Source organism: Balearica regulorum, chromosome 1 (assembly GCF_011004875.1).
Source record: "Balearica regulorum gibbericeps isolate bBalReg1 chromosome 1, bBalReg1.pri, whole genome shotgun sequence".
NCBI classification, from domain to species: Eukaryota; Metazoa; Chordata; class Aves; order Gruiformes; family Gruidae; genus Balearica; species Balearica regulorum.
Window position 1 is genome coordinate 152,046,493 of NC_046184.1, and position 18,212 is coordinate 152,064,704.

General features: G+C 44.0%; 1 protein-coding gene across 4 annotated transcripts in view; it reads left to right on the top strand.

Annotated features, from left to right (window-relative positions):
• ADPRHL1 (ADP-ribosylhydrolase like 1) overlaps positions 1 to 18,212 on the top strand; it is a 39,355-nt gene continuing 21,143 nt past the window's right edge. For 2 of the 4 annotated variants that reach the window (XM_075739447.1, XM_075739461.1), the window contains exons 1-5: positions 18 to 534; positions 4,304 to 4,468; positions 10,833 to 10,958; positions 13,684 to 13,824; positions 17,216 to 17,343. In XM_075739447.1, the coding sequence (XP_075595562.1) occupies positions 321 to 534; positions 4,304 to 4,468; positions 10,833 to 10,958; positions 13,684 to 13,824; positions 17,216 to 17,343 (774 nt within the window). In that variant the 5' untranslated portion in view covers positions 18 to 320. Of the gene's footprint in view, positions 535 to 4,303; positions 4,469 to 10,832; positions 10,959 to 13,683; positions 13,825 to 17,215; positions 17,344 to 18,212 lie in introns of all 4 variants that reach the window. The other 2 variants (XM_075739439.1, XM_010312162.2) reach the window with 2 other exon arrangements.

Below are 18,212 nucleotides of genomic sequence, written 5' to 3' on the forward strand. Positions count from 1 at the left end.
GATTTCCTGGCTTGCTTTACGCTGGGTTGCAGAAACGAGCCTTTTGCACTTTGCTTTGCAGGTCTGCCCTTGCAATTTCATTGAACAAAGCCCCTGCAAAATCCCTGGGTTATGAAATATTTCCTCTTCATCAGGTCCTGGACAAGAGATGGCATCTGCGGAGCCAGAAAAGGAAGTCCTTGCCTTATAGAGAGCGCTCTCGGTGTGACACAATGGCTGATATAAAGTGTCGGGAGAGCTGAGCCGAAGGCAAAGGAACAAAGGAAGATCAAGATTCGGTGGCTGTCTCGGACAAAAGGAAAGCGGAAAGTGTCTCGGGGATGGATAAATTTAAGGCTGCGCTTGTGCTGGCTGGGGTAGGGGATGCTCTCGGTTATCGCAATTTCTCCCGAGAAAACAATGCCTTAGGTGCAAAAATCCAGCAGGAGCTGAAGGAAATCGGAGGGCTTGAGAACCTGGTGCTCTCCCCCGACAAGTGGCCAGTAAGTGACAACACGCTCATGCACATGGCTACAGCAGAGGCTGTCATCACAGGTAGGTACGACGGGACTAGCGAACGCAATCTGGAAAGGAACAAAGCTGTTGAGATGCTGCATTTCTTAAAAAAAGCATAAAGTGCTGGGGAAGACGTGAGAAAACATGTCAGAATGCTGCTTATGTGAATGACAATGATGTGCATTAGCTTGTCTCCTCCATGAGCATAATCTTGCGACCATCACACCAGCTGGGGAGTTTTGATTTCTTGAGTGTGGAGGGGCTCTCCCTATATTTTCCCTAGGTTTATACAGTTGGTTAAAGCTTAAGGATGCATGTCCAGCATAACAAAAATAATTGCTAAAAGTAGATTATCTGTACACTGGAATACGTCAGGGAGTAATATAGCCACTAGAAATTCTTCTGTAAAAGATAAGAGCTCTTCTGAGTGCATGTTTGTGTCGACTACTCCAGGCTGGAGTAGAGTCACCTTAATACCTCTTTCAGGCTAAAATCACTGGCACTGTCTCCTCTTTGCTGCCCCTCACACAAAGTGTTGCACCTTGCAAGGCCAGAAAAGGAAAAATTTGCTTTAAAAGGAGAGCTCCATGTCTTTAGTCCGAAATATATTCTAACATACTATGTTCATAATAAAGTTTATCAGGATAGTGGGAGCTATTAATATATGTCTTCTAAAATCAAAATAGTTTGAGAGAGAGCATTTGTTTTTCTTAAGGTAGGAATAGTCTTCTGTAATCTGCGATGATACTTATATCGACACCCTACCCATTGAACTAGAGCTTTCTGAGACTGTCAAGATCATCGTCAAAAGTACACCAGAAGACAGTGACCATTCAGTGATATTTTGCCTCTTGAGAACAAACCAGATCTTTTAATCTCTGTAAAAATATTCCTGATTTTTCTCAACACGCATAACACTTGATGAGTAGCAGTAGCAGAAGCTCGCAGTGTAGCCAAGTATCCTTCACGTCAATGAAATTTCACTTGTGCTTCTGTTTCACCGCTTTATCTGCCTGCTTCCAATCTGCTCTAAATTTAGTACGTAGAGATCAGTTGAAGAGTGTGTTGGACACTTCATGCTTGGCTATTAGCTAACCAATGGTTTAAGGGGTAGCTAATACACTAAAGATAAGGGCAAGATGTCAGCCTATCAAGAAAAAAGATGACTAACATATTTCTGAATATAGGCTATGATTAAATACATATCATATGTTCCTTGCTTATTGAAGTCTTTAAAACCGTATCTTCTGGGTAGTCAAGCCAGTTAGACTAGCAATAAAATAATAAATCTTATTTCTTAAATATAGCAGGAGTACTGTGGCTCTAAAGAAAAAAGTGTCAGCTGTGTTTGTCCTACACACTCATGTCTTTGACCTGATCAGACCAGCTTTTTAAAAAGGTGTTTTTATGGGCTGGTGAGAAACCAACAAGCTGGTTTGGGGAATTTTAGTAAGAAATCTTCATTTCATAGGAATGTTGGTGAACAGGGGAAAGCGAGTCCTTCTCTCTGCTTCCCACAAGGGAAACAGAACTGCTCCTGCCTGCAGCAGTGACTCCTCCTGGCAAGGGGAACGCAAAAAAGCCACTGAGCCTGCTCATGGCCCAGCCAGCATGCCAAATCACCCAAGTCAACTGAGTGAAGCTAAAGAAGGTGAAAAAGTCTGGGAGGCTGAAGGTGGCTGCCACCAGCCCTGGGGACCTGCTTTCCATATGCAGCAGGGAGCCCTCACTGCCATGGGGCTGAGATTTTAAAAAATATATTGGGTGTCTGGAACATTACCAGCCAAAAAAAAAAAAAGAGCGTGAATAAGGAATAAAAATATTCCTGTCCCTCACTGCCGTGCTCCCTGCACGTTCCGCTCACCTGGCTGGCTGGCTGCCGGCCGCAGGCAGCATCCCCTGGGTGCATCCAGGTACATGCGGGATGCTTGCAGGCTGGGCTTGAGCTCACCGTGAAGTCCCGTGGCTGGGGCACTGCCCTCGGGGGAGCTCCCAGCCTGAGGCTGCGGCAGCAGCCAAGCGTGAGGTGGAGGTTTGTGTTAAGAACGAAGGCAGTTCTTGCCTGGGGAAGTGATTCTGGCCAGTGCTTTGCCAGCTGCATGGAGGACATCCCAGGAGGGCCACGGCCAGAAGCAGCGGGGGGTTGCGGGCACTCCTGCAGACTGAGCTGGCGCTCCCCAAATCCACCATGTGCACAGATGGAAAGGTCGATCCCACCGTGAAGGATAAACAGAACGTCTGCTTCCAGTAGGAATCTGTCCCATAAGGGATGAACGAAAACAGCATCATCAAAAGCAGGGGAACTACCCCTGCAATGAGGAAAGCCTTTTCCTCTCTGACTTAAACAAAGGTTTTTAAAAAAATAAGGGTTCATTCCTAAAGAAGAAACCCATCCTATCGACTTGACAGCTGAGACAGCAGCCTGGCTCCAGCAGTGGGAACCGTGGTGGGCTTGGGCATCCCAGAGCTGCTGGACCACAGGGACTCTGGCTCTGGGGACAAGGCCTCTGCAGAAGCTGCTGAGCGGTAAATCCTGCTCCTGGTTCCCATCTGGATAAACTGACACCTGATTCCTAAATCTGGAAAGAGTCTGCAGCTTGAAAGTATCTTGTTCCTCTGGGATTGTACGTGGGATGGCCAGTGTAACTGGCCTTTATGCAAAAGGAGGGGAATCTTGGTTTTACCCTGCATCTTCTTTATGCACCTGGCTGCCTAACTGGTACTTCTGAGTGGCTCTGGCTTATGGAGCTCCAAACTTTCTCTTAAATTAAACCTCTGCTGTGGATTTCAAGAAATCACCGATCTTTGGCAAAATGAAGATATTTTTAGAAGAACTTCCCCTGCTGTGTCATTTGATCTGTGCGTCAAACCAAGTATTAAGTAGAGTTTCTCTAAGTACATAGAAAAGATGTAAGTGAACAAATCCTGATGGCCTCCCTGGTTCCCATTGATTACAAAACTGCAATAGATGCCAGTGGAAGCTTTTCCTCGGCAAGAACCCAAGGCAGGGCTCTTCAAGCCCAACAGCATACAACAGCAGCTGAGAGAAGCAGCTATATTGAAGAAACAATTTATGTTTAACGGGGGAAAGGTTCCTCCTTAGGCAAGACTGTAGGCCTTTAATAAAATTAATTAATAAGTAGATATTGCTAGTGAACTTACTCCAGAAAGAAATGTATCTGTTCTGGTTACTCTACTAACATAAGATATTGGGATCCCTGCATGAAAGATCTACAGATTTTAGACAAAATGAATATAAAATACAGATTAAAAATTAAGGTCACTAATTTGCTTTTGTGTTTAATCATACATACTTCTTTAAAATAACTCAGTGGTAATTTAAAAAAAAATAAAGGCTTTCATTTTTAAATTGGATTCGTGTCTGCAAATGAAGGCAAAGGCACGGGCTGAGCCAGGCACAGCTGGCTTCACGCTCACACCCCGTCCCCCGGCAGCAACACACGCACAGCTAGACACCTCTGCAAATACTTCACACCACAGAGCCTAAATAAAGCCCCTGAGCAGCTACTGTTGACGAACAGAATGCCTTCATCTTTCCGATCAAAGGTTTAAAAGTGGAAAGGAAGGCAGGAAAAGATGAGAACAGAGAGATGAGGCTGTTCTCTCTCCAGGCCTCTCTCATGGTGCGTGAAAACATGTTGACAGTGGCACCAGAAACACGACTCAGTGTAGTGGAAGTGGAAATAGGAACGTTTCTTAAATGCATAGTGAGCTCGCATCTTTGTTTTCGGTGCTCTCTTGCTCTTCTGCCTTCACACAGCAACCTTCTCTTCCCTCCTCTGAGCAGATTACTGGTGTTTAGAAGACCTGTACCGGGAGCTGGTAAAACGCTACGTGGATGCTATCGACAAGCTCTCGGGGAGGCGGCCAGACCCCGCCACCATCGAAGGCTGCAGGGAATTAAAACCAGACAACTACCTTCTCGCTTGGCACACACCGTTCAATGAAAAGGGTACGGTACCGCTTTCCATTTGTAGAACCTGGCTTGAATAATGCATGCTTTCAGCCTTTGTGGCTGTACGGAAATTGTTTCCTTTTCCCCCTGACATCAAAAGCTACTACCCCTGAAATGTTTCTATGTTTGCCTGAGGATAGCAAGAGATCTGCCAGGAATTCCTTCTGTAGGGCACTATGTCCTCTCGTAAATGAACCCTTCCCTCTTTAACATCTATTTAAAGAGACTCTGTTCTTGGCTCTGTGCCTCAGGGTCCAGATCTTTGTCCTTGAGTTTAATGGTTATTTTAAGAAAATTTTTCTGCCATTTTTCATTTAAATGTTTGTAGGCTTGGATCTTTTCAGTGATGGCAGATCTGAAACAAAAAGCTGAGCTTGTAAATTGCTCTAAGCACCAATGTGTTCACTGGAGGGAAAGCAGAGACTTTTCTCCAGGTGGATGCCCTGCTAACAACTATAACTGTTTTGCTGATAATCCCTAATATTCCTAAACCCTGTTTCCCTACCCACGACCCTCTCTTTCTTTCTCTCTCTTTACGATCATTTCATTTTATGATTAATTGAATTTCTAGTTCAAGCTAAATAACATGCATGCAGCTATGTGCACACACATACGCACATACGCACATACCCATACGGTGCAATTAATCTTGAAAGCCTGTAGAGAGACCATGTCAGCAGAGGATGTAGACCTAGACAGCCACAAGAAGATGGCAGCTCACACAGACGTTGTGTTGTGTCAGTGTGATGCTCTACCACTGCAGTACGTACCGGCACCGCTCAACAGCATTGCACATTGATGCAACATCGTGGCAAAGACCCGGTGGCACAATGCCATGGCTATTTCTGGGTCTCTGCAGTCAGTTTTCTCTGACACAAAAAACAGCCCTCACTCGGCCCCCACTCCTCACAACAGCTGCTGGGAGGGAAAAGGATCCCCTGCTTGTGTATTCTGTCCACCCTGCTGTTAGCCAGGCGGATCTGAGAAAGTGCCCCCTTGGCAGTTGTCATATGTTTTCTGGTTAACAGTGAGTAAAACTTGGTCAACATACTTGTGGGAGCTGCTGCTGACCCTAAGCAGCTCTCAACACCTCCAGCAGTGGAGCATGGCTGTTCCCTGGCCTGTTGCTGTGCTGGAGCCACATCTCTTCTTTTAGCCTTCCTCCTCCCCAGCTTTCCATGACAAACTATTTGCTTTTGGGATGCTCTGGACTAGAAGGATCTAAAATGAATTCCTGCATTGAGACCTGGCATCTAAAGCTCACCTTCACCATCTGATCTGACAAATATCATCCTGAACATCTCAAGAAGCCTTTTTTTCACCCTAAGAGCAAAAGAACCAGTGACCTGAGGTGGAGATGTTCAGCATACCATAGGACCTGACACTGCTATGGACATAATTAACTTTTTAATTGAATTTTCACAAATTTCTTCTTAAGGCAACAAGATTCCACAGGCATTGAATGCCTTGCAGTTGGATGATATCTTGGATGGGCTGGAACCAAAATGTTGGTTTCCTGTGGTCATTCTATCTTATCTCACTGCTAGCAAGAATTCCTGTGCCAGTCCTCATGGAGCAGTGAAATCTTAGCTTAGGCAATTTTGCATTGCTTATATGATGCTCCTCTGCTCAAATTCTTGTGGTTGTAGTCAGCACACTGAGTTCTTAAGTCGAGCTACCCTATGTGTCTCATTGCCACTTCAAGTCATGCTGATTGCCACACTCATTGCAGAGGTACCTGGATTATGTCACAGGCTGGTGAGATTCCTGTGACCCCCAGAAGACCTGCCCAAGGCTGCCTACACTTTCCATTGTAAGAGCTTGTTTCCAATTTATGACATTGAAAAGCTCAAGGAGAAAATTTTCACCATTGAGTGTTTTGCCTCTGTTTGTCTGTCAGCATTTGTTTAAAGTTTTAATGCAGGTGAGCCTGCTGTCTCTGAGACATGGTAAAAACGTTTTGTTCCATTGCCAAACCCTCAAATTGTTCAGAAGAGAATCGCTGAGAGCTGGAATCAAAATCTGAGTAAGGTGGTAGCCCTTGAGCCAGAGGTGTGCCTTCGGAGCCACTGCGACAGGCCAGTCAAATGGCAGCTTGGCCCTACCTGCATCGTGTGTTTTTCAGGCTGAGGCTGCGGCATCCAAGCAGGTCTTTATTTGCAGCTACTGGACCAGCTGCTGGGCTTCCTAGTAGCACTTGAGAACGGTGCCTTTTTGCTGGTGGCATTGGTAGAGGAGCATGAGTTAAACATAGAAAGCTGGGAAGCAAAAATGAAGAGCAGGATAAGCCACAGATGGACAGGAGATAAAGGTGCCAGGCTCTAAGTTCTCATGCAGAACGGTCTGTAGTCACAAAAGACACATCGTCCTCAGGGCTTAGCAGCCGTTAAGCTGATCTCTGTTATTCCACAGATGCAAAGTGAAGAAAAGCACACTGAAGTATTACATACTAAAAGACAGTAACGTAGTGCATGAATGAAAGTGATGTAATAAGAAAGTGTCAACACAGCTTTTGTAACAAGAAGTCACACCTCAGAATTCTATTAGAAAGCTCATGAAGTAGCCAGGAAACAGGAGGGAAAAGGAGACACTGTGAAGGTGGTCTGTTAGGATTTCCAAAAGACTCTCAACAAGGTCCCTCACCAAAGGCACTAAGTGATGAGGCACTAAGTTGCTGCAGGATGGCGGAAAGGTTCTCCTGAGGATAGACAACTGTTTAAAAGACAGTAAATGAAGAACAGGAGATTGCAGGCTGTTTTTGCCATACAGAAGGAGATACCTGTGTCGAACCTGTGTTGTTGAACATGTCAACAAACTATCTGGAAATGCAAACGCAGAGTGGGTCAGCAAAGTCAAAGACAATATGAAGCAGAGTTGTGGAAGATGCTTGCAATGATGAGTAACTGTGTGGCAGAGTAGCAGAACCAAATGCAATGCAGGTATCTGAAAAGTCATACACAGGGCGGGGCAGAAAGCCCAATTTTGTATACATCGTTGCAGTTGCTGATTCAGTTACCATGCAGGGAAGGGATTGTGGGGCCATAGTAGTCCTACAAGAACGTCGCTTCAGTGCTCAGTAAGAGCCAGAAAGCAAATAGACTATTAGAAATGTCTGGGAAAGAAACAGACAACAAAACACAAAACATCTTTGCACCACTGTATAAATCCATAGCTGCTGTTTCTTGATATAATCTGTATATGTGTGTGTGTATATATACATATATATATAAAAACCTGTATATAATCTGGTCCCTCCCTTCCTGCAAAAGGATGTAAGAGAACTAGAAAGGACATGAGGAAGGATGGTTAGATCAGTAAAATACTGCTTCCGTAGGCTGTGATGTCTGAGATAGTACCATACAGAGCTGTAAAGTCACAGATAACTTGGAGAACACAAATAGGGACAGAGAAAATTCACTGCCTCCTCCAGCACAGGAACTAGGAACTTCAAATGGAACTGACAGGTCATGAGTTCAAAGCAAGCAAAAGGAAGGACTTCTCCGCCCATCACCTAATTAATCTACACAACTATTTTCCAATCCGATTTGCAGATGCTACAGTTCATGTGAGTTCAAAAAAGAGCTGGGCCAATTCACCCAAGGGAAATCCTTTGAGAGTTATTAAGCAGAAAGATGAATAGCCAGCTGCTTCCTGGATCAGGGAGACAAATTATCAGCAGCTTAGTTAGTACAAAGGGGTAGCATCATTGTATTGTTCTTTTACTATTTCAAAGTATCCTCTGGCCACTGTCAGACATGATAAGTTAGGTCAACCTTTGGTCTGATCATGGAGGACAGTTCTCATGTTCTTATACATGTGTCTCACCCCTTGCTTGGTCTAGTCTTGCTGTCCCTTACTTCATTGATTCCACTGGTAGACACTGAGACTTGGAAGCTAACAGCAGCTAATCACCTCAAGCCCTGTCTGGGCTTAATGTTACTCCATGCGATGGAATTTTTTTGTTAGCAAGTTTGCTTGTCTAATTCTGCAGAAGGTTTAAATATAACTTCCTAAACTGGAGGAATAAAATAAAGTTGCAAAGACAAACACCTTCAGACCAGCAGTCAGATTACTGTAGTGCATCCTCCACTTTGGATATACTAAGAGATGTTATTTAATTAGCAGCTCTGTGTAGCGCTACACCCTTCCCTCTTGGATAACCAGCATGGATTGTGTCCTTTGGAGGAACCAGAATGGCATAGTGAAGACGACTGCCATCTGCTCTAGAGCAGCAGATGGCTTAATGAAGAGTTTGATCTTGCAAGCAGGAGAAGATATGTTCTCCCAGTTAAGCTAACTGGATGCCTCTGGAAGGCCGGATTTCCTTCCTGACTCTTCCTTGTGGTTTCTATGTGATTTGTGGGACAGGCAAACAGGTTTATCTGCCCCTGGTTCCTGAACAACCAGGCACTACAGCTGCAGCATATGTAAGGTACAGGAGCAAACACACCATTTGCAGGATGAGAGTCCAGCCTTTTCATCAGGAGTGGTGGCCAAAGGTATCCTGGAGAGGTGTCTCTCACTGTTATCAGGAAAGCTAGCAAGGAGGAAGCAAGCTCTGAGCTTGTGGGGAATAAAATGGTATTTTGCAAAGCCTTTCATGTCACATTTATCATGTTTGGACTTTTTCAGACTGCCCTTGTTGGTTAAACCCACTGGAAGAGTTATTGCATGCAAAATGTGCACATTGGACTCTGAGGAGGAAGGGAAGAAATGTCTTCAGCTAAGCTAATTAGATCACCTAAACAGGGTGTTCACTCAGGATAGCTGCTCTCTAGGGAGAAGAAAAGCTCTTCTCGAGAGAGAGAAATTCAGATTGGTCTGTATTGCACCTAGAGATGCCAATGAGTGGCTTATGTCAATGTTACATTTTGGCTCAGGCAAGTACTTTTGCAGCAAATTTTCCTGCCAGCCCCACTACCACACTTTGTTCTTACGCATGATCTTAGGACACCTGAGCTGGAGCCGCTTGGGATGACACTAAATGGCAAGCGGTGCTCCAGGAGAGCCCCTGGTACCCTGCACCCACAGCGGGCACAGCCCAGGGGAGCAGCCGAGGGCTCCTCTGAAGGTAGGTGACTAAAAGCCCTGACCCTCTCTCCTTGGCATCTGCTGCTTCAATTCACTCTTCATCATGAATTGCTCCTACTATGCCATTGCACTGGCTAACGGAGATACAGCCTTTTTCCATGCTGCCTGTCTGGGAAAGGTGGGGAGACCATGCTCTCATTGCAAGTTCCACAGATGCTAAAATTAGGTGCCATAAAAATGCCCCTTATCTTCCAGGAACCAAGTACAGAAACCCTGATTGCTCTCAACTATACTCAAGGTCACTGGGAAGTGTGACCGAGCAAAGACAGTGCTGAAAAATGCCAAGTACTTTGAAAAATCGAACCCTATCCATCTCAGGGTGGGTGCCTGCAATGAGTTAATGCTTTTTTGGGCATTGGCTCAGCAGCTGCAAAGAGGAGATAATCACCTCACTGGTGCCTTGAAGATAAGCTCGTTTTAAAACTTCTGTGGGATCCTGATATTACTGTGATAAGTACTGCAGAGAAACTCATTAGTAAATTTAACTCTCCATTCAATGAAGTGTTTAAAAGCTGAACACCTGGGATCATGCACACAATGCTGAGGATAAGAAGAAATACTAAATAAGCTATTCAATAAATAAACTCTGTGCTGCATGAGGCAGAAATTCCCAAGACCAAGCTCAGTGAGTGCAGGCTGTACACAAGCACTAATTTCAGGTTGCACTGGAAACCTCAGTTCTGATGTTGCCTAACTTTGGAGGAGGCTACTAACTCTGTAACCTTTAGTGTCTTTTTGGACACGTTTTTGTATGGAGCAAAAACTATTTTGTGAACTACCCGTGGGGCTCTCTAGGATGAAACATGCATTAAAATTGTAATTGTTATACTTAGGTGTGTTAATTGCGTGCTTTCAGCATGAAGACTACTAAAATAAGGATGTAGTAAAAGTGTATCTTTCTCCAACTTCTGTTTCTAGTGCTGGCATCTGAAGCAAAACAGCCAAAAATGAGTAAAGATGGCATGAGAGTTTGAATCAAACAAGTGCTGTGAACAAGAGAGCACACTGCTTTCGGAACCTGCTATGCTCTTTGTAGCACTTGAGAATATTGGTATCTATCTGTAAAACCAGAATGACTGTGTAGAAGCAAAATTCCTCACAAGAAACTTTCAAAACTTGTAATTCGCTTTGCATGCTAATTTCCCGTTCCCTGAGGAGTTCCCACACATGAGTCGAATTAATACAATGTGCTTGTTTCACATTTTATCAACGTATTTGTGTATCATTAGTCTCCTTTTAAATGCTTGGCTTTTTTTTTTTTTTACTTTAGGTTCTGGATTTGGAGCATCCACAAAAGCCATGTGTTTAGGGATGCGATACTGGAAGCCGGAAAGGCTGGAGTCTCTCATTGAAGTGAGCATTGAATGCGGACGAATGACTCATAACCATCCTACAGGTAATGTCCGCTGACATATTGGTGTGCCGAGGTTCCTACAGCTGCTTTTCACTTCTGCAGGGACTAACACAGCTCTTGTGGATTCACCTGGTTAAACTGCTTCTGCTTTGCAGACTCCAAGGCCTTGGTTTGAATTTTGCTTGGATAGTATATGCATGTATGTATTACTTGTGTAAGTTTGCATATTTACATATTTAAGGCCAGGCTGGATGGGGCTTTGGGCAACCTGGTCTAGTGGAGGGTGTCCCTGCCCACGGCAGGGGGGTTGGAACTAGGTGGTCTTTGAGGTCCCTTCCAACCCAAACCGTTCTGTGATTTGCTTGTATATTATACAAGGCATAGGAGTTTTCCCTCCTAAAATCCCAATAACTAACCACAACCCAGCTTGTCCAAAGCCTATTCATGTCACTTGCCCTGATCAAATTTAGGAGTCATGTGCATCTAGATGACTCGCTGTTATCATGCAAGTTTATGGTTCAGGGGATAATATTTTTCTCTTGACAGGTTTTGTCATATCCAATCACTGTCAGTAAAGGTAGAAAGCCAAAAGAATCTAACTCCACATATTTTAGGACACAATCTGAAACATTCTTTAAACAAAACATAAATAAGTAGATTTAATGTTTTGAATATTCAGGTCTGTCATTCTGATAAGTTTATGCTACGTAAGTGTGTATTCATTCTGTCTGCTTTAAACAGCAATAATTAAAACCATAATGAATGGTGACATATTCAACATGCTCTGTGCTTTGAAGCAGTCAGAAAAATTATCAGGATGGCATAAAATTAGAGGAAAAGAATTCAAAGGCAGGCAGAAAATATCATTTAGCCAATATATTAAGTCCATGGTGCATTAGCAGCAGTAAGACTGCTTGCAGTTCTGCATCTCCCACCTCAGAAACGACTTACTAGAGCCAGAAAACGGCAGCAAGGAGCATGTAAGCCATCAAATGCCTTCCATACAAGGAGAAATTATACCCAGAAGGAGTTTTCAGCTGGGAAAAGAGACAAGTGGCACGGTGGGGAGGCAGGGAGGAGAGGGGTGGAAGGGCCACCATGGACCTCACTGCCGTCCTGAAAGGTGCCAGGGAAACGTCAGTTGTGATTCTTGTAACTCAAAGACAGGGAAAACCCAATTGATATGTCAGTCAGGACTGAAAAAAACAGACAAAGGAAATACTTCCCCGTGTCGTGCATAGTTAAGCTGCAGACCTCGCTGCTACAGGCAGCTGCAAAGTCCACAGATATGCCTGGGTTCAAAAGGGATCAGGCAAGCGGATGAGAAGGGCTGTCGCTGTTAAAAGCAATCAAGCTCTGTAATTAAAATTGCCCCTAAGCTAGTCCAGAAGCTCTGGGGAGCGGAGAAGCCAAACCAATTAGGCTTAGTCTGTACTGGCATTATTTACAGAGCCAGAAACCTTGGCTGGGGCTTGCTTTCTTCCCCGGGGAGGGGCAGGAGGATATGTGAGGGCTGCTGGGAACAGGGCAACAGCAGCAGGGGAAGGGAGCTACGTGGGGAACAGGCAGAAAGAGACTGACAGCCCCCCAAAAACCTTCTGGGTGCATCCCAGCTTCTATCACCCTCTTCACCACCCCCTGCTAGCCCTTTGCTTCACCCTCTAAACTCTCTGTTGCCACCCTCATGCTGAATGTGACACTCAAGGATCTTTATGGCAGCTGGGTTAGATGCTGTCCATCCTTTGAGCTGGCTCTACCTGGTTTTTTATTCTTTCTGAAAGTCTCTGTTGGATGTTGGGTTAGATGTGCCTTTGGCCTGACCCAATATTGCAGGTCTTATGGCAGAGAGAATGCGTAATTGTCTCATCTGCTCTTGTAACCTCCTAAAATAATTTGGTTTTACCTTCAGCAAAAGTCCATGCTTACCTTTATGCTCGAGTGAACACTTTTGGACACATGCACCAAGAGAAGCTTACACATCAATACTTTGCTCACCTGGGGCTTATTTAAATGACCGAGTCATTTTCTTAACCTTCTTTTGCTTGTTGCACTGGGTTGGTTTTGTTGCCTTTGACAGAATGCCAAGAGCATAAGCAAATATGAGAAACAAGCCCCTCTGTTTCTGACGTCATGGAAGTGTTGAGTGCCCATTAACGAAAGTTCATCTTAAGTGTATTCATAGCCAAAGAGGAAGACCTAGCTGGGCAGGCAGACAGCATATCTTATCTGGACGATTGCTTCTTTCCTCTAAGGGAACATGGACTTATTTCCTTAAAGGAAAGAAGCAATTGTCCTGGTCAGACATGGACTTGACTCCTTAGAGGAAAATGAGCCCAAAACAGTGTTAGATGTAACAACCACAGCCCTTGAGCTAGATGACTCTGTAAGCAAGGTGATATAGCTTGTAATTGAATCACTTTGCGCAAGTCATTTATTTCATGTGACTTCAATTAGAAGATTTTCGGTATCACATTAGTGGATGATGTTTATTTTTGACCCCTACCTCAATTACTGTCACATTACACCACTGAGAACAGAAGCTCCCTTCCATGTAAAATAAGGTGTAAACCAACAGGCACCGTGCATTAGCCAAGAATCTCAACATGCCACGAGCCAGCCTGCAAACAGGCGGAGATAGGTGATGTGTATTTGTTAATCTACCTGACAGCCATGAGGCATTCTGCTAATGATTTTATGAAGGACATAACAAGGATGGTAAGAGCACAGACCGCACGTTGGTAATATCATTGTTATCTATGAATTCCAGGCTTTCTAGGGTCCCTATGCACAGCTCTCTTTGTGGCGTATGCAATACAAGGGAAACCCCTTGCGCAGTGGGGAAGGGAGATGATGAAGGTTGTGCCGATGGCTGAAGAATACTGCAAGAAGACCATTCGCCACATGGCAGGTAAAATGTCTGAATCAAAAGAGTTGTTTTCTTAAGACTATGTTCAGTTAGAAAGACACTAAAGAAATGTCACTCCCCAGTCTCTCTGGTTTTGCTGCTTTCCCCCCTCTCCCCTCTCCACAGGCTGTCCTCCTGCTTTCTCTGCTCAGACTGTAAGCTCTTCAGAGGTGGTGCTGCCTTCTGCTACCATCCGTTAGGTGCCTGGTATATCGATGGCAAAAATACGAAGAGAAATAACAATGAGAATGCCCTACTGCACAGCTTTATTTTTAGGAAGTCTTCAAAGATTGCTGGGCAGGGGGGAGGGAGGAAATTATATTTAGCAGGTTATTAGGCAAACTGACTGCTGAGATACGAATTATTCACCTCCCTTCCATCAATTAGCACAGTCCAATATTTTCCATAAGAAAACCCACTGACATTCCTCATTTTGCCAGAAGAACCCACTGACATTCCTCATTTTGCCAGGAAAAGTTCACCTGCAGATGCCTCCTGACCAAGAGTTAGCTTTCAACCACAAATTCAGATTTGACTTGTTGCTTTTCTGAACAAATATTTAAGATACAACCTGTTGCATCCCTGTTTTAAAACAACTGAGCATAACACAACTGCTGAACTTGGTATTGCTACTTTATAAATGTATGTCATCTTCAGGTCAAAGGTATTTTAGTCCCCTTTTGCCAGGGACTGAGGCATTTGTAATGGTGAGACCTACTGTGGACAGGCAAGTGTCACTACATTGAAACATTGAGGAAAGAGATTTTTTTGTTCATCTCAAAGGATGGCTGTTGAGAAAGATTGAAATCTTTACTCAAGAGCACTCAGTAATTAAGATTTATCTGGGAAGGAAAGCTGCCGCTTTAAAATCTGAAAGGAGCACCAGGGAGCCTTTCTGAAAGACCCCGCATTTTCATCTGCGCCTCATTGCACACCAGGATTTTTTTAGCCGAGACCTATGAGGAGCAGGTGCAGGATTAGTGTGAGCAAGCTCCTCTCTGAATGGCTTTGCAGCAGGTCCCTGTCACTCCACCCCAGCAGGACCCCTCAGCGTGGAGGTATGCGTGTTGGACTCCTGAAGCACGCTCTCCGGCTAGTGCCCGTATTGTTGAGCTTCATCCTATTTTGGTAGCAGGAAAAGTCTCCTGTGTTAAAGTTAAGCTCCTTGGCTGGTGAGATGCGCTGCAAAGAAATCCTGCCAGGGTCCTCCAGTTTTAGAAAACTCTTTTTTAGCTGCGTTATTCCCTGTGGATAACAAACACAGTAGTCAGTCGCTCAGGGCTCGACTCAGCACCCCTCTCCGATATTTGGTTGCAATTCCTTGTCAAATAGTCCCATGGACCTCAGTGTAACTGTTGTCTCAGGCTGGGCTCAAGGGATGGGGCAAAGCCTCGCTTAGGACTGGCAGCGTGAGGCTTCTGACCATGCTACAGGTCATCCATGCAACCAAAATCTCCCGCAACTGCTCGAACCCTTTGTTTCTGAGCCTGTGCCTTGCAATAATCACACTGTCTTGATTGTTGAGGTTCTGCATAGAGAACATGCATGTTCTGTGGTCATGGGGGAAACAGGAAAAAAAAAAAAACCAAACACAAAGAAAGAAACTTGCATTTCTAAAAGCAGTCTTGTACCCAGCAGATGGAGTGGGTGTTGGTAGTTTACTTCAACCAGCAACATTTTCTTTGTGTGACTATGTCTTTTCCTCAAGATGCTTTCCTTGGCCTAAGGGCTATGAATGCCCTTTCACTCTGTTTTTCTAAACATTCCCCCCCTTTTTTTTTTTAGGGTTCTAGTGAATGACTTCCTTGTAATCAGGCAAAACTGTGGCGTGGACTCAGGAAAAGGGCAGCTGGGCATTCCCAGGCGTAAAGGGCACATGGTTGAAGGCTCATCCCTGTCTGGGGCTGGGGAACTGGCAACCTTGTGAAAGTATCAGGTCCTACAAGACAGCTTGGAATTTTTTACATGGAGTTGAACTGCTTTAAAAATCTTAATTGCCAAAGAGGGTCACCTGTATGGTGATTCTTTCAGGCAAAAAAGTAAAATCGGATTACATCCTTCAGAGAAATGGTTTGGCTGCGTGTGCGCTCCTCAGCCACTTGCAGCACACAGCTGAGCGACCAAGCAGGACAGAGACAGGGAAAAACCAGCAATGCTTAATTTTATTTTACACTGTATGCCAATAGTCCCATACTGAATTGCTAGTTTGCCTTGGCATACTTAGCAGTCTTTCCCATTTCATCGATTTCTAATTCCTTACCTATCGGCTTTCCAGGCAGGGTTACATGCAGGCCTCAATTCTGCCTGTGTGCTTAACAGCTCCATGTGACTTACGGGCCTTTCTAACCCTTTATAAAAATCACAGAATCATAGAATCACAGAATGATTTGGATTGGAAGGGACCTCAAAGATCATCTAGTTCCAACCCCCCTGCCATGGGCAGGGACACCCTCCACTAGACCAGGTTGCCCAAAGCCCCATCCAGCCTGGCCTTGAACACTTCCAGGGAGGGGACATCCACAGCTTCTCTGGGCAACCTGTGCCAGTGCCTCACCACCCTCACAGTGAAGAATTTCTTCCTAACTTCTAATCTAAATCAACCCTCCTTTAGCTTAAACCCATTACCCCTTGTAAAAAAAAAAAAAAAAAGGTTGAATCAGAGCATTGGCTTGAAAATAAACTGAATTTAATAAGATTATTCCACATGCAAAGTTAAACATGATTAGGGATGTTCTTCCTAAAGTGATAGAAAAAGGAGAAAGACCTGTGGTTATTAAAGAAGGCATATTTGTATGAGCACAGATAGCGTGTGTGTGCTACTTACTCCTTTTACATTTCATATGTATTACAAGCAAATGGAAATCTTGGTCTTTCCTATCTGCCGTTTCCTGAAAAAGCACACAGAAATACTGTGAGAACAGAACAGAAATACTGGAGAAATTATGTGAATAAAAACTCGTAAATGAGGTAGGAGGCAATCTGTAATTAGGACATGCAAGCATTTTTAGATATTCTTTAATCAGAGTGAAGGAATGTAACAATCTTCATAGGATTCATTTTTGGTTGTTGTTGTTGTTGACTCTTACCTTTTCCTTGGAGTATTCCTCTAAAAATCTCATCTTGATGTATCTTAATGTAATTTTAATATACTATAAAAATAGCACAAGATCCTGAAAATATTTTCTTCTTCCTTTCACATCTTCTCTTTCCAGTTAGATGTCCCACTTCATATTAAAATGTATACTTAGTACATATGCCTGTTTAATGTATGTTACTATAAAATACCCATTTTTTCAGGTCAGTCAATACTGTCATTTTCTTTAAAATTCGTTTAAGTAGAACTGAAAATATTGCTGAAATGAAGTGCTACATCATTAATTTCTTTTGCATTCAGAATATCAGGAGCACTGGTTTTACTTTGAAGCCAAGTGGCAGTTTTATTTGGAGGAGAGAGAAATCAATGAGGAAAATCAGAATAAACCTGTCTTTCCGGACAACTATGACGCAGAGGAGAGAGAAAAGGTAACTGCAACTTCAGAAACCGCTTGGAAAGGCTCTGAACTGAGAGGCGTATTTTCAAAGAGACACACTAGTATTTTTCTACTGTTTCCAGTGCCAGATCACTCAGGAAGTCTTTAGTTTTTTCTGAAATTTCAAGAAAGAAAAAACAACTCCCGTTCCTGGCTTGGGTATGTACTAGCATAAAAAAGCAGTTGCCACCGGTCCTGGGGTTGCTGCAACGGGATGAAACAGTGCAGAGAGGCAGACGGAATGGTCAGATGCGTCGATGCCCAGAGCAGGTACAAAACATAAGCCACAGCTATTTGAGGGTTGGAAAAGACAAAAGTCTCACCGGGGGCTCTCATTAAAGCCTAATGGACCTCTGGTCTGAGTCCCACAGAACCCTCCCTGGGTACTAGGAGCCAGACTTGGTTAAGGTCTTTCGAACAGAAGACAGCCGTCCTAAGCAATTCTCCGCCAACGCAGGCTGTGCCCAGGCTAGTTTTAAGTGTCTCAAGAGATGGTGTTTCACCACGTCGCATGGGATACTATTTTATAGTGTACGTGATCTTTCTTTTGCCTCATGACTTCTGGTTATATCTTCTTAACTCAAGAGAAGTAATGTGTCTTCTTCCCTGGTGTTTACAGCTTTCTGCTATGTGCTGGCACCTCTCAAAGCTCTCCACTTAGCAGCTAAGCAATAAGTATGTAGTTCTTGTCACCTTTTCCCATAAATCAGTCCTTTTTTTCCAGACTATTAAAGCACAGTTCTATTCTGAGAAGTCACTTTATATATTTTTAGATGCTCATCTACGCAGTGAAAGGTGCCAGTGGAAGATAGATTGACTGTGGATAATAAGAAATTGCTCACTCTAAACATAAAGAATAGG